Below are 20790 nucleotides of genomic sequence, written 5' to 3'. Positions count from 1 at the left end.
CCGGAGCCGCTGCCGAGGCCGCTGGGATCCGCTTCCCCACCGGCACCGCCCCCTCCCCGCCCGCCTCCCTCGCTGCCCGGCCGGCCGGCTGTGTGGTCCCATTGGCCGCTGCCGCTCACGTGACGCGGGGCTGCCCGGCAGGTCGGTTGGGGCGCTGAGGCGCGGGGGGAGGGGGCGGAGGGGCGGCCGGTGACAATAGCCCCATCGGCGGCGGGTTCCGCGCCCGGGCATGGAGGCCGAGGAATTGGGCAGGTACCGGTGGGGGCCCGGAGCCGCGCTTGGGCCTCGCGTTGTGCAATCGCTGTTGTCGTTCTCCTTTTATCCGGGGCCGGGGGGAGCCGGAGCCGGAGCCGGGCTGTGGCTGCCCCTCTCCTATCCCCTCCCCCGGGACAGCCCTGGGCACAACGCGGGACAGAGAGAGGCGTGTGGGAGGGGGCGCGGCGAGATGGGCCCGGGGCTGTGGGGCGGCCCTGTGGGGGAACGGGGAAAAGCTGGCGGAGGCGTTGGGCTATGGGGCGCGATGCCGCATTTGTGTATCGCGGGGGAGCAAGGCTGGGGTCTCCGGGCTTTGCTGTGGGTGAAGCGCGGTTGACGTGCGGGAGGTTTGTGGGCTGGGTCGGGGGTGAGGAGGCAGGAGCCGGCGCTCGGAGCCCCCTGTCTGCTGGGGTGTGTGGCGGGGCCGGGCAGCCCCGCTGAGAAGGGGCGTCCGGGTTTGTTGGCGTGCAGTGGGGAGGGGGTTTGCTCCGTGTTCGGAAACCCGTGTGCGTGCGGATGGTGGCGGCCTGCGTGCGGAGGGGTGGGTTTGTAAACGGGTTCGTGTGGCTTTGTTCCAGTGAATGTGTCTCTTCTCTTATTTTTTTTTTCATTTTCAACATGGACTGAAGGGGAGGTTAAATTACTACCTATGTCTCATGGAACTGAAAATATTTATTTAAATGTTCCGTGATCAATAACATCAATAACAAAATATTGTATTTCTGAACCCTTGCAACAAAAATTATCTGAAAATAAGTATATGAGGCTTAGAGATGGGATTAAAAGCTCTCTTTCATCTTATTACCATGTGGTTACAGGACTTGTCCATGATATGTTGCAAGTTTTCCTCCGTTTAAAGGGAATTTTAGAAGAAAAAGACTTTAAGTATGCATAGAGTAAGAAGACATGTATTGTAAGAAGACTTGTTAGAGACCATTCTTGGGTTAGATGCTTTCACGTCTTTCTTATTTAGTCGGTTCTGCTCTGTGTAATTAAGGATTTATTACATTAAGAACTGGATTCTACATGTCTCAGTCATATTTCCTAATAGAAATCTGAAGATCAGTTTTGTTCTGTTCAGTAACTGCAGAAGTATTTTATATAAAATGGAATTCTTCCAGCAGGGGGAAGGTTGAGGTACTTACTGTACTCTGAAAATCTCCCATTATTTTGTTAGGCAACTGCCTGAGGAATCTGACAAACCCGTCTTTAAATTTATTCTCCTTGATTCAGGGTAGATATTTGGTTCAAAATCAGTGGCCTGATCACAAGACTATGGACTGTCCTGGCATAAGTCTGAGTTACAGTGGGTTCTTAAATATTCTTAAATACCCATTGCGTAATAGAGAATGATCCCTTCTTTTGAGATATTTCTGTATAACTAAAAATGTTTCGGTGTTGTTATGAATAGCTCTGAGATTATAAAATTATTTAGTGAAAGTTTACTCTTCATGAAATCTTTTCTATATATTTGTGTGGCAGTAGAATCTATGGACAAGAAGGCAGCTGCATAGGTAGAAGGGAATGACAGTATGAAGCAGAAGTTTGTGTTGGGGCATGAGGGCTGTAAGTGACTAATAAACATGTGGAGCAGAAGAGCTGTATATGGAAAACTGCATGGAAGGAGACTGAATTTTTGTGTGTAATCTTGTATAGAATAAGTGCAGTATTTCTGTTAGGATCCAGTGTGGGATAACTGGATGGCATCTGCCACACTCTTTGTTAAAGCTGTTTAATAATTTGCGTGGTAATTAATGCTTTGTGCATTCATGCTGCTTTGTAGTCCAGAATGATTCACACATTTTGTGTCGTGTCAGATAAAGTAACTGATGTAACATTAAGAAAATCTAAAACTTGGGAAACTTGAAGTCCAAAGAGTTTTAACTTGTGTTGTAAATTTTAAGTGTGTTTGATAGACAGCTTGCCTTGGTAATGGGTGCTACAGAGCGGGCTTTTTCAGAAAAAAAAAAGGGAAAAGCTCTACACTTCACTTAAAAATGTTGTGATTCTTCCATGTTATAGTAATCATGAGAGAACTGTACAGTTAATGTTGGGTTTAACATTACCTGGTACCAGCTAAGTAGTCAGACCACTTAGTGGGTGTGAGTAATTTACTGCCTTGCTAAAAGAATTATTGCAGGACATAAGTGCAGTACATGCCGACCTTGACAAAGCTTGATATTTACGGTCAATTTGGTACATCACTAAATTTCTAAACTGTTGATAAATTGTGTCTCCTTTTTTTCTCTCCCTTCCTAAGATACTACGCATATCTTCAGCAAGCTCAAGCTTTTTACACATTTCCATTCCATCAAATGATGACTGCAGTGCCTAACGTGGAAGTCATGGCTGAGCAGCCGACTCTAGAGGGCATTCCAGAGCCAAACCTTGGTCAGGAGCCTCCTAAAGGTAGTTTGACTTGACTGGGCTTTGCTAAGTAAGCTAAAATGTTAGTAGTGGTTTGGGGGAAACAATTATTGACCTTAAACTGCTTCTTTGGACCTAATGGATTTCTTGATACTCTTTGAGGGAGTATGGATTAATTGTATTCTTTAAGTAATATTTGTTACCAGACAATTTAAAAGATGAGGGGTAAACCCAGGTGATAGTATTCACATTGTTCAGTCTCACAAAATTATCTTGTTGCAGGAAAATCAGGTTTTTGTTTCAGTAGATAAATGTATCACTTTTTGCTGATTTCATATTTTTAATATTATGTTAGATAAGTTTTCTTTTTTCAGTCTGAGTTTAAAATATTTTTTTTAATTTCTGCCAGAGAAGCACAGGATAATACTGTTCATTTGAAATATTTTTGTTTAAATTGTGTTTTAGTAATCACAAAAAGCTTATTGCTTATATTCACTAAGGATTGTTTGGTTTTAGCAAGGCTTATTTAAACAAATATAAATAATTCTGTAAAGTGTCCTGTATGTGACGGGAGTTTTGTACTTCATGCTCTTGTACATGGCCTTTCTTTTCCCTCCACTAGGATTTTGTACACTTAGGCTTTTCACTAACCATGCCAGGAAGAGATCCCTTGTTCTGTTACTCATATGCTTGCTCTTTACCACATAAAAAAGGCAGTGGTCTCTGCCATGTTGAAATTCCGATTCTATAGCAAATATTCACACACTGAGTTTTGTCTTACTTGTAATATTTAGATGTAGGTCAGAGCTGAATGTGCCAAGATAACATATTGGCCAATTCATGCGATGATATTGCTTAAGTGCATCCTTTGATTAGCTTCATTTTTTCTTTTTCAGTTGTAATGCATGGCCAGATGAAATCATAGGTAGGAAACCTCCAGTTTAAAATAGTTGAAGCTGCTCTATTAGTTCACAGTATTATTTGCTACAGTTAGGATGCATCTCAAGTGCTATACAGTTAAGTTTCTTTTGCAGCTTTGTTGCTGAATGATATGATGTCACCATGAGCATGTTATTTGGCTGCACTTTCAAGCGTTTTTAGACAACCGTGATCTTGTGTTACAAAACTGTTCCCTAATGTTTTTGCACGAGTTGAAAGTTGGGTAAAGCCTTCAAAGGCAGGGTTTGAAGATTTACCAAACGTGTGTGAAATTTACAGGAGCATAGCTTGAGTACTGTTGCATACAGTTTCCTAAGCAGTTGCTCCAATGACAGGATAGGAATTTCACATTATTTTTGTCCTTCTTGTAAGAAAGCTGAGAGCAAACAAAACCAGCCCATAAAAAGATGCAGACTCAGGGCAGTGCCCTGGTATCCATATTTATTTATTGGGGAGAGGTTCATCTAGACATTTTGAAAATAAGATGAAGTCTCAATTTTCAAGTAATAGATTACCTTGGCTCTTTGCTGATTTCTGCTAAATATGTTTTCATATTTTTCAAGTTACATTCTGCAACTCGACATTATTAATGAACAAGGATAGAGAGCAATTGCTGGATGGTCAGGACCACCACATGTGCTGATTGTATCTTGAAGCTTTAGGGGGCAGATGATGATAGAGTTTCAAATGAGTGAACAGTGACCACTTTCTGCTTGCATTTTGTAAATAAAAATTAAAGTTTGGTGGCATTAATTCAAAATGAGATCCTGAAGCTCTCATATGTTACCTTGCTATATGATGCACTGGACAGTATCTGTTCTGCAGACAGTAAACTGTGAATGGTTTATGTAGCATTCAGCCTATGTGTTTGTGTTCCTGACATTGCAGTGTAGGTATTCTTTGAGACTTTTTGCTTTTGACGTACTGTTCAGTTTCTTCAGTATCTTATGTCATAGGTAACAATCAACTTTCATATTTAGAAACTGAAGTGTGACCAGTAGACTAAGAACAGCATTGTGAACAACAAAACCTAGTTGGGAGGTTATTCTTGGTTTGTATCCTAAGTCAACATAATTGTCTGGGAGGAGAGTGTCTGTGATACAGAGACCGCAAAACCAGGATTCGTCTGGTAATTGTTCAAATTAATGAATTTTTAATGTAAAGTTATCTGATTTTGCATCCAAACATTTGACTCAGTCTTTTTGAATACCCGTACTGCAGCATTAGAAACATACAAAAAGGATATTTGTTGTGTGTTTTCAGAAGTTAAAAAAGGAGGAAGGAAAAGAAAAGCCAAAGCAACTGAGCCAAAGCAACCCAAAAAGCCTGCTGCTAAAAAAGAAAAAACAACCAAGTCAAAAGGCAAACAAGAAAAGATCACAGATACTTTTAAAGTCAAGAGAAAAGTGGACCGTTTTAATGGTGTATCTGAAGCGGAACTTCTGACCAAAACTTTGCCTGATATTTTGACCTTTGATCTGGACATTGTAATAGTAAGTAACTCACAAGATTAGGTAGAAAGCTAATAGTCTGTACTCACTGGTTATTATTTATATGTCTTCTGCTTACTTATCTGTATTGCTTATAAGGCAAGATCTTGCAAGATAAAGTATATAAACTGTTTCCTGTGTGTAGAACTGCTTTGCATTGTCTGTTAAAAATCACAGTAACGTAGTTCTAATTTCTGAGAAGTCTAATACTTAGATATAATACGTAGTCATGAGAGACCATTACTTGACACTTGGTTTACTGGAAGCACTACACCAGTGGCTGTAAAACACACTGTGAGCTGCTCTTTTGACATTGCACATCTAAATGAGATACTGTCAATTTTTTTAAACAGTGACGGAACGTGCTATTAACACGGTTTTGTTTATTGAAAGTGACTTAAAGAGAATTGAATAAGCTTCCTTACTGTAAATTGGTTAAATTCCTGACTAGCAAGCTGTGCTCCCATCACTAAAATGGACTGGTATCTTCGTTTGTAGATTGGCATAAACCCCGGCTTGATGGCAGCTTACAAAGGACATCATTACCCTGGACCTGGAAACCATTTCTGTATGTTTTTATTTTCCTATTCTATTTATAGAATTTTCAGAACTTTGTTAGAACTTTTGGCAGTTTAATAAAACTGATTTGGTTTCTGCCTTTTTTTTTTTTGGATGCAGAGAGGGATTTTGCTTTTAAGCATCCGAGAGTGATTTAAATCCCATGACTACTTCTGTCAAATACCGTACATGAAAAGGAATAAAAGATCACTAATCAATGCCTTTCAGTTCAGATTTAGAATTTACATGTAAACACAGTTTACCAGATTGTATTACCAAATAACTTCTTGGTATGTTAGTGTGCAACATAAGGAATGAAAATAAAATCTCTAGTACTTGAGTTATCAATGGTAAGTCAATAGGCATCAATTTTTTATATAAAACTGCACATATTTTTCCAAAAAATGCATTTCAGCAAGCCCTCTTCTGTTTGCATTTATTCATCTCTTCTAAACAAGGTTTCTAACTGATGAAAAAACAAAAACCATTACCCTTGCCCAGTAAGCATATGCCTCTAGCATACCTGATTCTTCAGACCGATATTTTTTCGTAGGTATTTTTCTATTTAAATAACATTTCTGCAGCACACTCTCATAAAGAAAGATCAGACCTGAACTCTAAAGTGCTCTCTTTTGCTGGGAGCTGTTCTAGCTGTGAAGCTCCACATGGACTAATTTGCAGCCTTGTGATACTCCAGCCAAATGCTTCTGGTGTCTAGCAAGCTTGTAAATCAGGCTCAGGTATTTCTGCAGTGTTCTGCAGACTAGCCAGACTGATGCCCTCCTGTACCAAGAAGCAGACCAGCTGTGCATGCTCTGACAAATCCAGGGGTTTGTAAGCTTCCTATGTCATTAGGAGCTAGCTGTGGTTAACTTGTGCTTAAGAGACTGGCAGTGCACATCACCCAAACTAGACTTTTATACACTAAATATGAAGGGAAGATGTCCACGTGTTCTGTCAGAGAGGCTAAATTCAAGGAGAAGTGATGGCAAGGTTGTGAAAGAAAACTGATAACTTGTATTTGCTACATTCTTTCCCACAAAATCCAGAGTGATCACCTTCACTTCACCTGTTTAAGCGAATCACAAAATCTAAAGCTCTTTCCTGAACCTTTAGAATAAAAGTCTGGTTTCCATACCTAGGGTCATGGTGAGGTATTCCTTTTGTTTCCTAGGATCTTCTGTCCTCTTGCAGTAGATAGAGTCATTTTGGTTATTTTAAACTTTTCTCGCTAGAGCAGTAGTCTTCCCAAATTAATTGATGCTCGGTTAACGTAGACTCTTCCTTTAGCATTCCAGTACTCTGATGGGAGAGGGGGGTTGTTTTGTTTTGGTTTATTTTCCTTAGAAAAAGGTAAATGCATGTCTTCCTACTTCACAGGGAAGTGTCTATTCATGTCTGGTCTAAGTAACGAACAGCTGAACCATATGGATGACCACACCTTGCCACATAAATATGGGATTGGATTTACAAACATGGTTGAAAGGACAACACCTGGAAGCAAAGACCTCTCCAGGTAGGGTAACAAGGGGGAATAGGGTGCTTGTTAATAAATTAATAGTTGTGATTATGATTTTGAGTACTTTCTCTTTTAGCAAAGAATTTCGTGAAGGAGGGCGAATTCTGATGCAGAAGTTACAAAAGTATAAACCTCGTATAGCAGCTTTCAATGGAAAATGTGAGACCCTTGATTTTACATGAATTTGTTCTGTCAGTAGCTCTTTTTGTCCACTTATCCTATCTTCTTTTCATTTTAGGTATTTATGAAATTTTTAGTAAAGAAGTTTTTGGAATAAAAGTTAAGAACTTGGAGTTTGGACTGCAGCCACACAAGGTGCCAGATACAGAAACTGTAAGTATTGATACTGAGAAGGAAAAAGAGGGCACTCCATTTTGGCGATTTCAAAACTAACGAAGGCTCAGGACTTGCACACATTTACAATAATGTCGAAGTTTGCACAAAGTATAAGGGATATGAAAGGTGCTTCCTTGAGGAAGGGGGATAGTGCGATTTTGAGACACGTCTTTAATGTGGCTTCTTCAGACTTGCAGACTTTATTTGGGAAATGGTGTATTATGGTTAGTAGGTTAGTACGTTCCACGAGGACTATCTAAAATATTAATAAAATACACATGATTTTATGGCAAGTGTCACCTACTTCCATCATATTCTCTGTGTCCAGCTCCCTGTATGTTTGCGTTACTGAATTTCGAGAGCAAACATGGCAATTGTGCTAGTAGTGGAGGAGAAAGAATAGTAAGTCCATCATTGTGCTGTTACATGCTACAGCTACAGTGTTACTGGATCAGGGGGCATGCCCAAGCATTTCCATCAGACTCAGTCTTAAGCTGATTTGCAGCTTGAAATTAAATTGGATACTTAAGATAAACAGTTTGAAGAGTACATTAGTCATAGACATCTAGTGCTGGGAGATACCTCAAGAGACCAGCAATGTATCATCACAAACAGGTTTGCTTAACCTGTTCTTATAAACAGGTTAAGGCAAAGGCAATTACACTGCCACCCAAGGTAACTTATTCCAAAGCTTCATTACCTTGTCAGTTCAAAAGTCTGGGTTTGTTTTTTGTTTTCTTTCTGTCTATCCCAAATTACTAGTGCTGCAAGTTTAAACTGAATTTAAGATGTTCTCTAACGGCAGAATGTTTCCATCAGGGCCTGAAGAACCATTGGTGATAAAGTCCTTGCTTCTTAAGTAGCTCTTAAACACTTCTGCAGTAGATGTATTTCTAAGAAAGAGAAATAATCCTTTTTACAAGTACTTTTTCATAAATACTGCACAGTAATAAAAGTATTGGATACGGTTCCCTTTTTTTTGAAATAACTTTACAGCTCTGATTAGGGCTGTTGACAGAGATAGAGACACTTAAGTTGGCTTGAGCCACCCTAACTCCAGAGTTTCAAACCCTAGCAAGTGTGATGCAGATGCACTTGGCCTGGCCAAGAAGCCAGGCTAATGAAACTGTGACTGGTTTGGGGTGTTTGCAGGCTATCACATTCTCCTGTGGGGACTTGCTGGCTCAGAGCTCTGCTTGCTCAGGGAGCTCCGGAGTGTGCTTTACTTTCTGACGTACGCTTGTAAATTGTACTTCTTGTAACACACACTGGTGCTGCTGCTCCTGCAGCACATAAACAACTGGTGAAAATTGTCCTCGTTTCAGCAGCTGATAATCAGCCCCTCTCTTTGGGGCAAGACATCTAGCTGATCGAGGGAAAACAAAAGGCTCCTTTTCTCCTCTCCCACAACCACTCATGGCACTGGGTGAGGTTTGTACAAAGGGTTAAAACAGTGAGCTGAACTGTGTAAGTTATTCTTGATATGCTAAATATTAGCTCCTAGTTCAGGGACCAGTAATGCTATTTTTCTTGCTTTTTGTCTCAAGCTCTGCTACGTTATGCCATCATCCAGTGCAAGATGTGCTCAGTTTCCTCGTGCACAAGATAAAGTTCATTATTACATAAAGCTGAAAGACTTAAGGGATCAGCTGAAAGGCATCGCACCAAACACAGAGGTGCAGGAGGTGCAGTACACGTTTGACTTGCAACTTGCACAAGGTATAGTGGTTATATTTTGGTCCTTTATTAAAATGCAGTGTTACGTACAACACAATGAACCGTTTTCTAAACAAGAGGAATTAAAGAATTTAAGGGGAAGGAAGAGACATGCCATCTTCTCTAAATTACGTGGCATAGAATTACAGGTTCCACTCTTTTTTTTAGTGTAGTCTTAATTCTCTAAGGGGAGCAAAATTATCTTTAAAATGCATGGCTGTTTTTTCAGATGTTCTCTGATGAAAGCACTCTTTGATCGTTTTTGTTCTGGATATTAATACGTGAGGTCTTCTCTTTCGGCAGAGGATGCTAAAAAGATGGCTGTCAAAGAAGAAAAATATGATCCAGGTTACGAAGCAGCGTATGGAGGAGCTTACTGTGACCGTGCGCCGTATGAAAGCGAACAGTGCCATTTCTCTTCAAATGGAACTGGTAAAGTTCAGTGCTTGGGGTATTCAGTCTGTAAACCATTACTCCTGAACAAATGCTTTCTACCCTTTTATCAATTCATACAATATATTTGAAATATAGCGACAGTTAAACTCGCACAAAAACTACACATCCCCACAATTATGTGAGAGGGAAATAAAGAAAAGTAATTTGCTTTATTTAGAATCAATTTTCTGAAACTTCAGATTGTCTCCCCAAACTTTGAGTGACTCCCAAGATCTGACAAACAGACACAACTAGTGACTCGCACAGTAAACCTCTTCAACTACAGTGACTTATATAACTGCATCATTCTTTTCAGAGCAGAAGAGGGGGTTGGTACTTTTTTTTTTTCATTCCTAAGGAAAGCAAAGCCAGAGAATGGTAGAACAGATACAGTAAAAGTGCAGTTGAGGTGCTTCCATTGCTGGTGGGCCAGATGAAGGAGCAGTATTAGAAGGATGAGTTTCGTAATCTAGCTGTAATTAAGAAGTTGGGAATTTTGTTTCCCAAAATACTACCAGCTGTAATTAAAAAAGAAAAAACAAAAAACAGTGGTGAAAGCAATCACTTTGGAGTAACCACTGTCCTCTGAAGTCTTAAATTTTCAGTCCTGATTTCACGTTGTGAATTGAAATTTGTACTCTGTCTACCCTACTTTGTCCAAGAGAATGTCCTTTTGACGAGAAAAAATTTATTCATATGAAACACTGTGAAGTGAGGTATTCTCTTAAACATTTAGACTCTTAATTTGTATAGATGCAGGCACCCTTCAAAGAAAATGTGGAGAAATTATAATTTGAGGAAATGATCTGGAACTACAAAAGTAAATGCTCAAAAGAATGTTTGAACTCCACCCTGAGTAGGTGGTTGAAAAATAGAGGAAAAATGGAAACTGCAAATATCTTTTGTTTTTATTTTTTGTTTTTTCTTTAGGGGTTGTTTTGTGTGGTTAGGGGTTTTTTTTGCTAGTGGCATCGTCTGTATTTTGTTTAGATTTAGTGGTATTGGTTGCTTTTTTTTTACCTCTATTTGTTTGTTTTGGCAGCGGTGGATCCACAGTACTGTGAAGGGTCGTCCTTCGGTGAAGTTCCTAATGGACAATGGATGACCCAGTCCTTTGCAGACCAGATTCCAGAGTTCACTGCTGGTTTGACACGGGAAGAAGAGGGAAGCAGCACCTAAGAGCTGTTTCTTCTCGGCCATCCATACATGCTGCAGTTTTAATGCAGTGATCAAGATTGGTACCTCGGTTCTCCAACTGAAGCATATTAATAGTATTTTATCTCCGCTAGTTATTTTATTATAGTCCGAAGTAAGTGTGTGGTAGGCTCAAATCAATGAACTAGAGAATTTTAAGAAACTGTCCAGGCTTTTTAAAAAAAAGTTAGCCCTTTTTTGTATATGAGTTTTATATGTAATGTATACCACTTGTATTTTTTGACAAATTGTTTTCTCATTTGTGAAGATTTCTTTGGGGCGTTCATTTTATTCCATAGATCGTAATGTAATAGTAGCAGCAGCAGTATACTTTTTACTGATGCCTCAAAATTTGGATAATCTCATAATCCTTTTCTATCCAAAGGGGAAAACGGGAAATGCACCCTTATCTTACATGAAATGATGATTTTAATCATGCACAGTTAAGCAAATGGTGCTTTTTAAGTCTGCCTTTTACCTTACAAAGTGCAGAAAGTTGTCTTCTGCAGCTGTGAGTAATGAGTATTTTCTGGGTGGGATGAGAGAGCTCTGTCTAAGTAGTGATTGGACCATATCTGGGATTAAGGGAGTGGAGACATCATCTCAAGTCACAGTACTGGGGAGGAAAATTTGTGTTGCACGGGATAGGCCCTAAATATGCTAGCAGAGTTGTTTTAGGGTAAGGCGTCCCTGCCACTCCATCTCTTTCCCCCTTAAATTCCAATATAAGGAACTGGAATTCCTTATAAACGAATAGTGGTTCTTGAATTCTGTGGCATTTAAACTCAGTTATTTCTGTGTGATTAGCCTCTTCACCTGACCTTTGACCAGGAGACAAGCCCTTTGAAAACATTACATTGCAGGGAACAGAAAGGCCTTCTCTGTAAAATCACGTACAGCTAGATTGTTTACATCAGGTACAGTTAGAACAGGGTGAAAGAGGTTTGTGGTTTAGCAGTTGTTAACATTCAGAGTTCTCTTCAGTCTCTAAGACTTTGGAGGGAGTTCTCGTTCCTCTTACAAGGAAAAATCACTAAGTTAAACATAAGGGGGCAGCAGTTCCATGACTAAGAAGTCAGCTGTAGAAAGTACAGCTCTTTTCTGAGGAGCTTGCTTAAACGAGACACATTTTTGGCCAAGATTAGTGACTGAGAACTGAGATTCCATCCTTGTGCCTGACCATCATCTTTCCCTCTTCTATCAGGAGGGAAGAGATGAAGTAAAAGCAATAAGCTGATCTAAGCATGAACGTTTTGGTGATCTTATGATAGTAGGTGCTTCACATACTTGAAAAATAGATACAAACAGTATCTCTGCAATGCATGCTGGCCAGAGATTCCTGTACTGGTGTGTTTTATCCTTTCCTCACAGCCAGTGACAGTTGTCAGGCATTGAGCATAGTCAGTGTAGATTCTAATCCTGCTGTCACAGCTCTCACTGAGATCACACGCTGTTGACCTGGTGTGAGGCAGGCATGATGTTTACAGCTTTCTTCCCAAATTATGTGGCTTTATTCTGAGCGTCTTAAATCAAGAAAGCGTGCGTTACGATTCCGATTGTGCTTATTAGCGTCAGCCTAAAGCTGTTCAGTATATTGTCCAAAAGGTGTAGGATTTGTCTTGTCTATTATTTAAAGTGTACTGTATCGTGTATTGCTGTTTACATGGATATTTTCCTGCAGGTGCTCAAAGTATCTTGCATCAGGGATTTGTTACAATTCCTTTTTATTTTTCAGCACAACTCGAAGTATGTAATTAGCACTGCTGAGTATGTAGCACAGTAGGATATAACTACTGTAAGACTATCCCGTTTCATTGGAAGGGAAAGGTCTCTTGAACGGAGTCACCTACTAGGTTCTCTAGGTATCAAATACAGCAAAGTATACAGTGACTCTTTCGCTAAATATTGCAATTCTATGTGTTCTCCCTCAGAACTGGTGCTTTTTTCATTACGGTAGTACAAAAGTTCTTAATCTGTCCTAAATCTATTCATGTTTCACAATAAAATCAGGAATTGTACTGCAGTGTCCTAGAATGTGCTTTTGCATCTTGCTAGCGGGGGTCTAAACACACTGCGGGACGTGTAACACACAGCAACTCTGCCAAACAGTCACCATGCAACAGAACTCATTAAAATGCTACATAAGTTTTTATTTTGAGCTGTTGAATGTAGGCTAGGCAACTAAAGACACCTGGGATGTATTAGGTTGGTGCAAAAGACACTGCGGTTTTTGCATTGTTGAAATTTGCCATTTGATATTGGAAACATTCTTTAAAAATGTGGCTGCGTTATACACCTGAATGCCCTTTTCTCGCTTTTTGGGCTTTTTTGTTACTGATTTATTATTTGCTGTTTATATTTATGTTAAGACTATAGGAATGATGTTAGACAAAAAGCAAATTTGAGCAATTTTCTTATTTGAGTTCCAAATGAGTCTTAAAGCAGCAACTCACAACATCAGCAACCCATTTGGCCCAGGACCTACTAACAAACGTGCAGTGCAGTGATTGATAGTTCAGTAAGTCTGGCAAAGGAGATGAGAGCCTTGAAGATGAGGAGCGTAGCAGCTGGCCATGGGAAGCTGACATCGACCCATTGAGAGCAATTGTTGAAGCCAATCCTCTTCCAACTACGCAAGAAGCTGCCAAGGAACTCAATGTCTACCATCTTACAGTCTTTCGGCGCTTGAAGCAAATTGGAAACAGGAAAAGGCTCAGTAAGTGAGTGGCTTGTGAGCTGACCAAAAATCCAAAACGTCATCATTTTGAAGTGTCACTTTCTCTTATTTTGCACAACAATCCATTTTTTATTGGGTTGCAACATGTGACAAAAAGCAGATTCTATACAACAACTGGCAATGACCATCTCCAAATCACTTCCCAAAGCCAAACTTGCACCAAAAAAGGTCCCGGTCACTGTTTGGTGGTCTGCTGCCGGTCTGATCCACTACAGCTTTCTGAATCCTGGCAAAGCCGTGACATCTGAGAAGGATGTTCAGCAAATGGATAAGATGCACTGAAATCAGCAACGCCTTCAGCCAGCATCCGCCAACAGAAAGGGCCCCATTCTCTGTGACAATGCCCGACCGCACATTGCACATCCAACGCTTCAAAAGGTGACTCAGCCTTGGGCTGTGAATTTTGCCTCATGTGCCATATTCACCTGAGCTCTTGCCAGCTGCCTGCCACTTCTTCAAACATCTCGACAACTTTTTGCAGGAAAAACCCTTCCACAACCAGCAGGATGCAGAAAATACTTTGCAAGAGTTGGTTCAATCCTGAAGCAGGGATTTTTACTCTCCAGGAATAAACAAAGTTACTCTTGGTTGGCCAAACTGTCTTGGTTGTAATGGTTCCTATTTTGATGAATAAAGATGTGTTTGAGCCTAGTTGTAATGGTTGAAAATGCACTGCCTAGCAGTTGGGAGCCGGGCAAGATCTTCTTCTGCAGTGAGGTCTGTCTGCTGAGGGACCGGCATCGCTCCCCTGGGGCTCATGGCTTGGAAAAGGAGGGCCCAGAAGAGAGATTCCTAAGTGCCAAGAAGTGCTGGAGTGGTGATCAGCTTGAGAATGGGAGGAGACTTTGGAAAGAAGAGATGGCAAGAGGGCACGTGTGGAGGGAAAGGAAGAAGAGAGGGAAGAACATGATCTGGCCCAAGGCCTTGAAGTACATAAGCATTCCTGCCTGGGATGACGTTTCTCATGAAATTCCCTGACTAAAGCCTGTGACCAAGTGTTGTTTTTCCTCCTTCCAATGTGATGGCTGCAATGTGGTCCAGAATCTTAGAAGTTCTCTTGGGGGAGGATTTCTCGACCTTTCCATGTGCTCAGTATTGATGGGGACATGACGGTACCTGGGGCTAAAGGGAGGAAGTGGGTGACAGGGTGGAGAGTGTCCCATGTTGGAGTGTGGTTTTCACCTTTTTACAAGAGGCTGAAAAGAACCAATTCCTTTGGTGTCTTCCATAAAAGCCTGGGCTGACCTGCCCTGTGGTCCTGCTCCCTGCCCTCTAGCCCTGGCCTTGGGTTGCACTCCTTTCCCCATAACCCTGCAGCCCCACCCCTGTGGCAAAGCCCTGCTCTGTGACCTTGGCCCTGCCGTCAAGCTCTGGCCTGTGGCCACGGCCAGTGCTGCTGCTACTGCTCTGTGGCTCTGTGCCTGCCAGACCCCAGCCCTGTGATCACACCCCCACCGGCCTGAGGCAGCATGGCATGGCATGGCATTTTTAAAAAAAACATATTTTTATAACATATTTTTATCTATCTTTCATTTACTTTGCTCTCAGGATTTTTTAGCATAGCCCTGGTCATGAAACAGAGCCATACACCCTTAAGTGGTATAAAACCTCTTCCAGAATGCTGGAGTATTCACAAAAGGCTTAAATTCTAAATATGTCTGGAATGTCATAGCAATATCACACAGCTGGTACAAACAGCTACAGGAGATCCTAAGCCATCTGGGTGACAACATGGTGTAGGTCCTGAGGGAACTGACTAGGAAAGGTACCTTCCTAGTTTTGCTATTACTAACAGAGGGGGTCTCGTGGGTGAAGTGGCAATTGGTGGCTGCCTGGCCCTCAGTGACATGAAGCAGTCACATTTAAAATCTGTGCTAACAGGGAAAACTGCCAGCAAGACCCCAACTCTAGATATGAGGAGAGTGGACTTCAGGTTGCTCAGAGAACTACTCAATAAGATTCCCTGGGAAGAAGCCTTTAAAGATGCTGGGGTCCATCAGTGTTGGTCGCTTGTTAAGTACCACTGACTAAAAGCACAGGACCAGGCAATTCCAAAATGCTGAAAGCCTAGCAGGCAAGGCAAAAAGCCAGCTTGGTTGAGCAGGGATCTTCTCGAAATACGACGAAAAAAAGAAATTATATGGTCAGTGGAAGCAACGTCAGGCATCATGGAAGGGCTACAGAGATGATGCTCATCACTGTAGGCATGAAATTCGCAGAGCTAAAGCTCAGTTAGAATTGAATCTGGCCAGTACTGTGAGGGACAATAAAAAGGGCTTTTTAAAAGATGTTACTGGCAAAAGGCAAACCAGAAATAACATTGGCCCATCACTCGGCGAGCATGGTCACCTCATAAACAGCAACACAGACAAAACCAAGACATTTAATGCTTTCTTCGCTTTGCTTTTCAACACTGAAGGTGGACTTGGGGGCTTCTCCGTGGAGAAGGATCTGGGGGTTCTGGTGGACGGCAAGTTTGAACATGAGCCAACAGTGCTCTGGCAGCCAAGAGGGCCAACCGTGTCCTGGGTGCATCCAGCACAGCATTGCCAGCCAGGCATGGAGGTGATTGTCCTGTTCTGCTCTGCACTGTTGCGGCCTCACCTGGAGCCCTGTGTGCAGTTCTGGACACCATAAGATAAAAAGGACATAAAGCTACTGGAGTGTCCAGAAGAGGGCTACGAAGTTGGTGAAGGGTTTGAAGGGCAAGCCATATGAGGAGCGGCTAAAGTCACTGGGTTTGTTCAGCCTGAAGGAGACTGAGGGGAGACCACATGGTGGCTACAGCTTCCTCACAAGGGGAGGAGGGGCAGGCACTGATCTCTTTAGTGACCAACAACAGAACCCGAGGGAATGTCAGGAAGATGTGCCAGGGGAGGTTTAGGTTGGACATTAGGAAAAGGTTCTTCACCCAGAGGGTGCTGGAGCACTGGAACAGGCTCCCCAGGGTGGTGTCACAGCCCCAAGCCTGACAGTGTTCAAGAAGAGACTGGACAAGCCCTCAGACACATGGTGTGAACTGTGGGGTTGTCCTGTGCAGGGACAGGAGTTGGACTCAATGATCCTTGTGGGTCCCCTCCAACTCAGGACATTCTATGAAATAACTAATATGCATCTAATTACTCCCAATTAATGTTCTAAATATTTTGAAAATTAAATGTAACTTTTTTTTAAATCATATGTATGTTGCATTATTTTTATTTTAGCTCTACTTGAAAGTAATAAGTGCCTGTGATTATTTCTCTCCCTCCCTGGCAATTAATAGGGAAAAAAAAAAAGTCTATATTTAAATATAGACAGTCATGTCTCACTGATGGTTTTCTAATTTTACTTTTATCTTACACCTAAATCTTATGTTATGTTGGGAATCATTACTGCCTGGCAATTTTTTTAATACCCACATGTGTCCATTATTTAATGATTCCTTTCCATTTCTCCCTCTTTAAAAACCTAAAGCTTCGATTGCTATTTTGGTTCTAAGCGGGAGGCACTATTGCCTCTAAACTTATTTCCGGCTGTGTTATAATTTCAGCATTAAACACTCCTGATTAGTTTCCAATCCTATTTGGCTTAAAATCTAAAACTCCCTTGTTTTGTTTCCAATACAGAGTCATTCATGTCTGCAACTTATTTAATAATGGTTATGTTTAGATGAAGCTATTAATGATCCCCAATTCGTTTTCTGCCTTTATAATTTAAAAAGGGCTACTTTCCAAATTAGTAATTTTTTTCAATTACAGTACAGATTGGGAATAATGACTGCCTAGTTTGTTAAGTAATAGCAGCAATTGAATTTAGTCATTACTGGTTTCTAAATAATATTTATTGTATTTATTTACACTCTAACATTTCCCTTGTTACTGTACTACTAAGTGGATTAACTAGTACACATTTTTATCTTTTTTAATATGAACTAGAGTTTTTTTCTCTACAGGTATCACTCCCAATTAGTGTTGCAGTCTTTATATTCTGCTATTTTAAATTTTAATATGTAAATTCGGAGTAACCACTGTCAGTTTTAAGCAATAGCCAGAGTAAATTACAGGCATTGTTTACTCCCAAAGACTCTTCTAGTTACTCTTGTTTAAGATTTTATTCTCAATGTTTGACAGTAAATAAGTAGTTATAATTAAAATAATAGAAACTAAGGACCTTGTTATCCCATCCAAACCTGCCCACAAGAACAACCCTTCACCCATCAGGCGGGACCAGAAACAGGGAAGCCCCTCGCAGAGGTGTACAGATCCCCACAAACCAGTGACAGGTACCTGCTGCACAGTCCCTCCGTGTCCCCTCGTTTACCTTTCCCCACCCCCGTGACCATGAACTTTGGTTCCGCCCAACATTGGTTCTGACCTGTGTTACATGGAATCCCTTTCCCTGCTGTCCCCTCCTTTACCTTACCCCTCACCCCTGTGACCCTGAACTTTGGTTCTGCCCAACATTGGTTTCCCTCGGTGTCACATCAGATCCCTTCCTCCCCTCCTGTCCCTCCACGCCCATCCAGGACCCCTGTCTCCCCTGTGTCAGCCGTCCCAGCCTCTTCCCCCAGATCTGATCTGCCTGCGCTTATTCTAGTCTTGACTGACACCCGCTGCTCCTTGCCAATGCTTACAGCCCATTCATTTTCACCCAGGGCATTCCCTTTCCACTTGCCATCAACCCACACTGAACATCACTCTTTTATGTTCCCTTGGGTAGTATTGCTAAGACCTTCTGAAGGAGGGTAATGAACTGACGCCAAAATTGTGGATATTCTGTTGACTGTATATTGCCTTGAGATATATGACTCAGATAGTGTCCAGCAAGATTGTGAGGTTTTTCACAGTAGGTTTGAGTTTGGGGGAATTAGAACTAAATGTATCAAAATGAGTTATTAGCTCTATGCTTAAAAATCCATAAAAATTAAAGGGTATAGAAATACTGCACTTCGGATTAATTCTGTACCACTTAAGTAATTTATAAAAAATAGTTGTTTGGTGTAAGTTAGTCTAGGCTCCCTCTGCCACTGATCATGAAGGCAACCTAACTAAATCCCTTTGACTGGATATCCAATTTTGACAGCTTGCATTCTCTGAGGTGATTATGTTTCTTTCCACATTTACAAAACAAGATTTTGTGCCTTTCTTTTTCGGGGAAATAAAAAAAAAAAAAAAAATGAAGTATTTTGCTTAAAACTGGACTAAAAGAATAAGCAAAGGTGTTAACCTCAACAGAAGGTCAACTATTGTGAAATGAAATACTGACATGGCTTCAACTGGTTGTAACAGGAATTCTGTCCTTCCTACCCTGCACCGTAACAGGGAGTTGTTGAGCTGGGGATAAATGGGAGCTGGAGTTAGCTGCATGTCAGGGACGTGTGTGCTGCCAGCAAAGGTTTTGAGCTATGGAGCCTTCAGGGTTGTTTGAAAAGAGGGCTAGGTAAAACACTTGCATTCTTCTTATGTCCCGATTTTGTTGTACATTGTCTTAATCCCCAAAAAGAAAACACAGTGGAACATCCATCACTGCTTTCCTCTTCACTCTCTGTGTCTCTGCTGCCTGAGGCAAATCCTCAGAGATGTTGTTGCACCCTTGGTTCTGACTCTCCTCCTTCTTTTCACACTTGGTTCCTGTGTGAGCACTTAGCTTTTTAAAAGAAGTGGTTTTTATCCTCTTTCCTCTACTCAGATCGTCTATAATTGTATAATCTTCTTTGTCATGTTGCTTGCTGCCAATCTGTGGTATCTACCCCTTTCTGGATATCTCTCTCACAGCCCTCAGCAGTGACGTGCAAACACCACATCCTGTACTATCAAAGAAAATATGCAATTCTAATCTTTGTCACACAGCTAAACCATCCCTCCTTGTAACCCCAGGATAGTCACATCTTCCAGCAGCATCTCAGTTGCATCCGCCGATCTCATGGTCACTCCTCTCTACGTGAGAAAGAGATTTTCTGTTTAATAGAGTGGAGAATGAGTAATGATGAAAATTTCTCACACCAACAGCTCCGCAAAACACCCTAATGAAGCTATGCAGATCCATGTCCCTTTTTCCCTCCCTGTTTCATCATTAAACTCTGTCTTTGGCTCTCCCCACAGAGGGCCTGAAGTCTCTCAGTTTTGATATCCCTGTGCTGTCCTAGCCTCGAAATATTCAATTTGATTACCATATCCCTCAGCTCTGCCTCATGCCCCCAGAGCAGTGCCTTGGGCATCTCTGGAGCAAAGAAAATTTAAAATGTTGGCATTGTATTACATAATTCACAAAAGAAACCACAAATATACTTGATCTCCACAGCAGGACTGTCCACAAAGCAACCTGGGATTCAAGCAATTTGTGTGAAATTAGAGCTATTTAAGCCCTATCCCTGAAAATCAGATTAGATACCTCTCCTCTGTTACTCATCTGTTTTGTGAGCACTTATCTCAGCAGGTTAATACAATTGGGCTTTTCTACACTTTCCTAGCAAGTAAGCAGGAGTAAACTACCACATCCTTCAAAATCCACAGACCCAGGCTATATTTTGTAGTAGATTATGCAATGGGGCAAATATGAGATGAGATACACAAAGTGCCTCCTGGCAGAACCCATTGGAAACCTGCTGAGGTTCTTTGTTCTTCCTATCATTAAGCCGAAAGGTCTTAGGCAGAGCAACAGATGATGCTCTTTTCTCCTTCCACTCACTCACACCAAGGTGTAGTGCATGGACAAAAGGCACTTTTCTTTATTCTACTCTTCCACTCTGGTGCAGGAGCCCTTTTTATGTGCCACAATATCTTCCTGATAAGCCATGGCACTAAGATTCACCAGCCCATTCCTAACAAACTATGTCACACCAGACAATAAGGTGACATAGTCAGGGCTCATTTCAGCATTTGCAACACAAAGGCAAGTCAGTCAGAAGAGCCCCTTTTCCTTGGTGAGGAGAGCCAGTATTTACCCACCCTGAGGAGTACTGGGTAGAAGGTAAACATTTTGTTGCCTTTTTCGATTGTGCAGCACAAAATGGCTTTTAAAAATGTTTTAAGATGCATATAGGATGGCCTAGTACAGTTTCACAGAGGCAGAGTGCCAGGGCATATTATGTGAAGTGTTGATCTTTCCTTCACATTCAATTGGATATAGAACAGTCAGTTTTCACTCCTCCTTTCTGGCAACAGGCCCAGCCTCATGCACTTCCATATAAACTGAGCCCCTTGTAGCAGAATATCTGCCCAAGGTATCGGCAAGACTCAGAAACTGCAGTGGTCCTGGTGATA

The 20790-nt window shown here is 41.4% G+C and overlaps 1 protein-coding gene across 2 annotated transcripts; it reads left to right on the top strand.

The window, feature by feature from the left end:
- Positions 1–7: 7 nt before the first annotated feature.
- TDG (thymine DNA glycosylase) lies at positions 8–12827 on the top strand. 2 transcript variants are annotated; one of them, XM_065846961.2, is made up of 10 exons: positions 8–141; positions 2516–2664; positions 4825–5054; positions 5550–5619; positions 6990–7125; positions 7205–7287; positions 7367–7461; positions 9012–9183; positions 9484–9612; positions 10658–12827. In XM_065846961.2, the coding sequence occupies exons 2-10, from the start codon at positions 2571–2573 to the stop codon at positions 10792–10794; spliced, it is 1146 nt and encodes a 381-aa protein (XP_065703033.1). In that variant the 5' UTR covers positions 8–141; positions 2516–2570; the 3' UTR covers positions 10795–12827. The 2 variants fall into 2 exon arrangements, with proteins under 2 accessions (XP_065703033.1, XP_065703025.1); XM_065846953.2 differs by lacking the exon at positions 8–141 and adding an exon at positions 156–252.
- Positions 12828–20790: the final 7963 nt, after the last annotated feature.

The sequence above is a fragment of the Patagioenas fasciata genome, chromosome 1 (genome assembly GCF_037038585.1).
Source record: "Patagioenas fasciata isolate bPatFas1 chromosome 1, bPatFas1.hap1, whole genome shotgun sequence".
Taxonomy (NCBI): Eukaryota; Metazoa; Chordata; class Aves; order Columbiformes; family Columbidae; genus Patagioenas; species Patagioenas fasciata.
The sequence above is the reverse complement of the archived record's forward strand: the minus strand, read 5'-3'. Positions and strand labels throughout refer to the sequence as shown.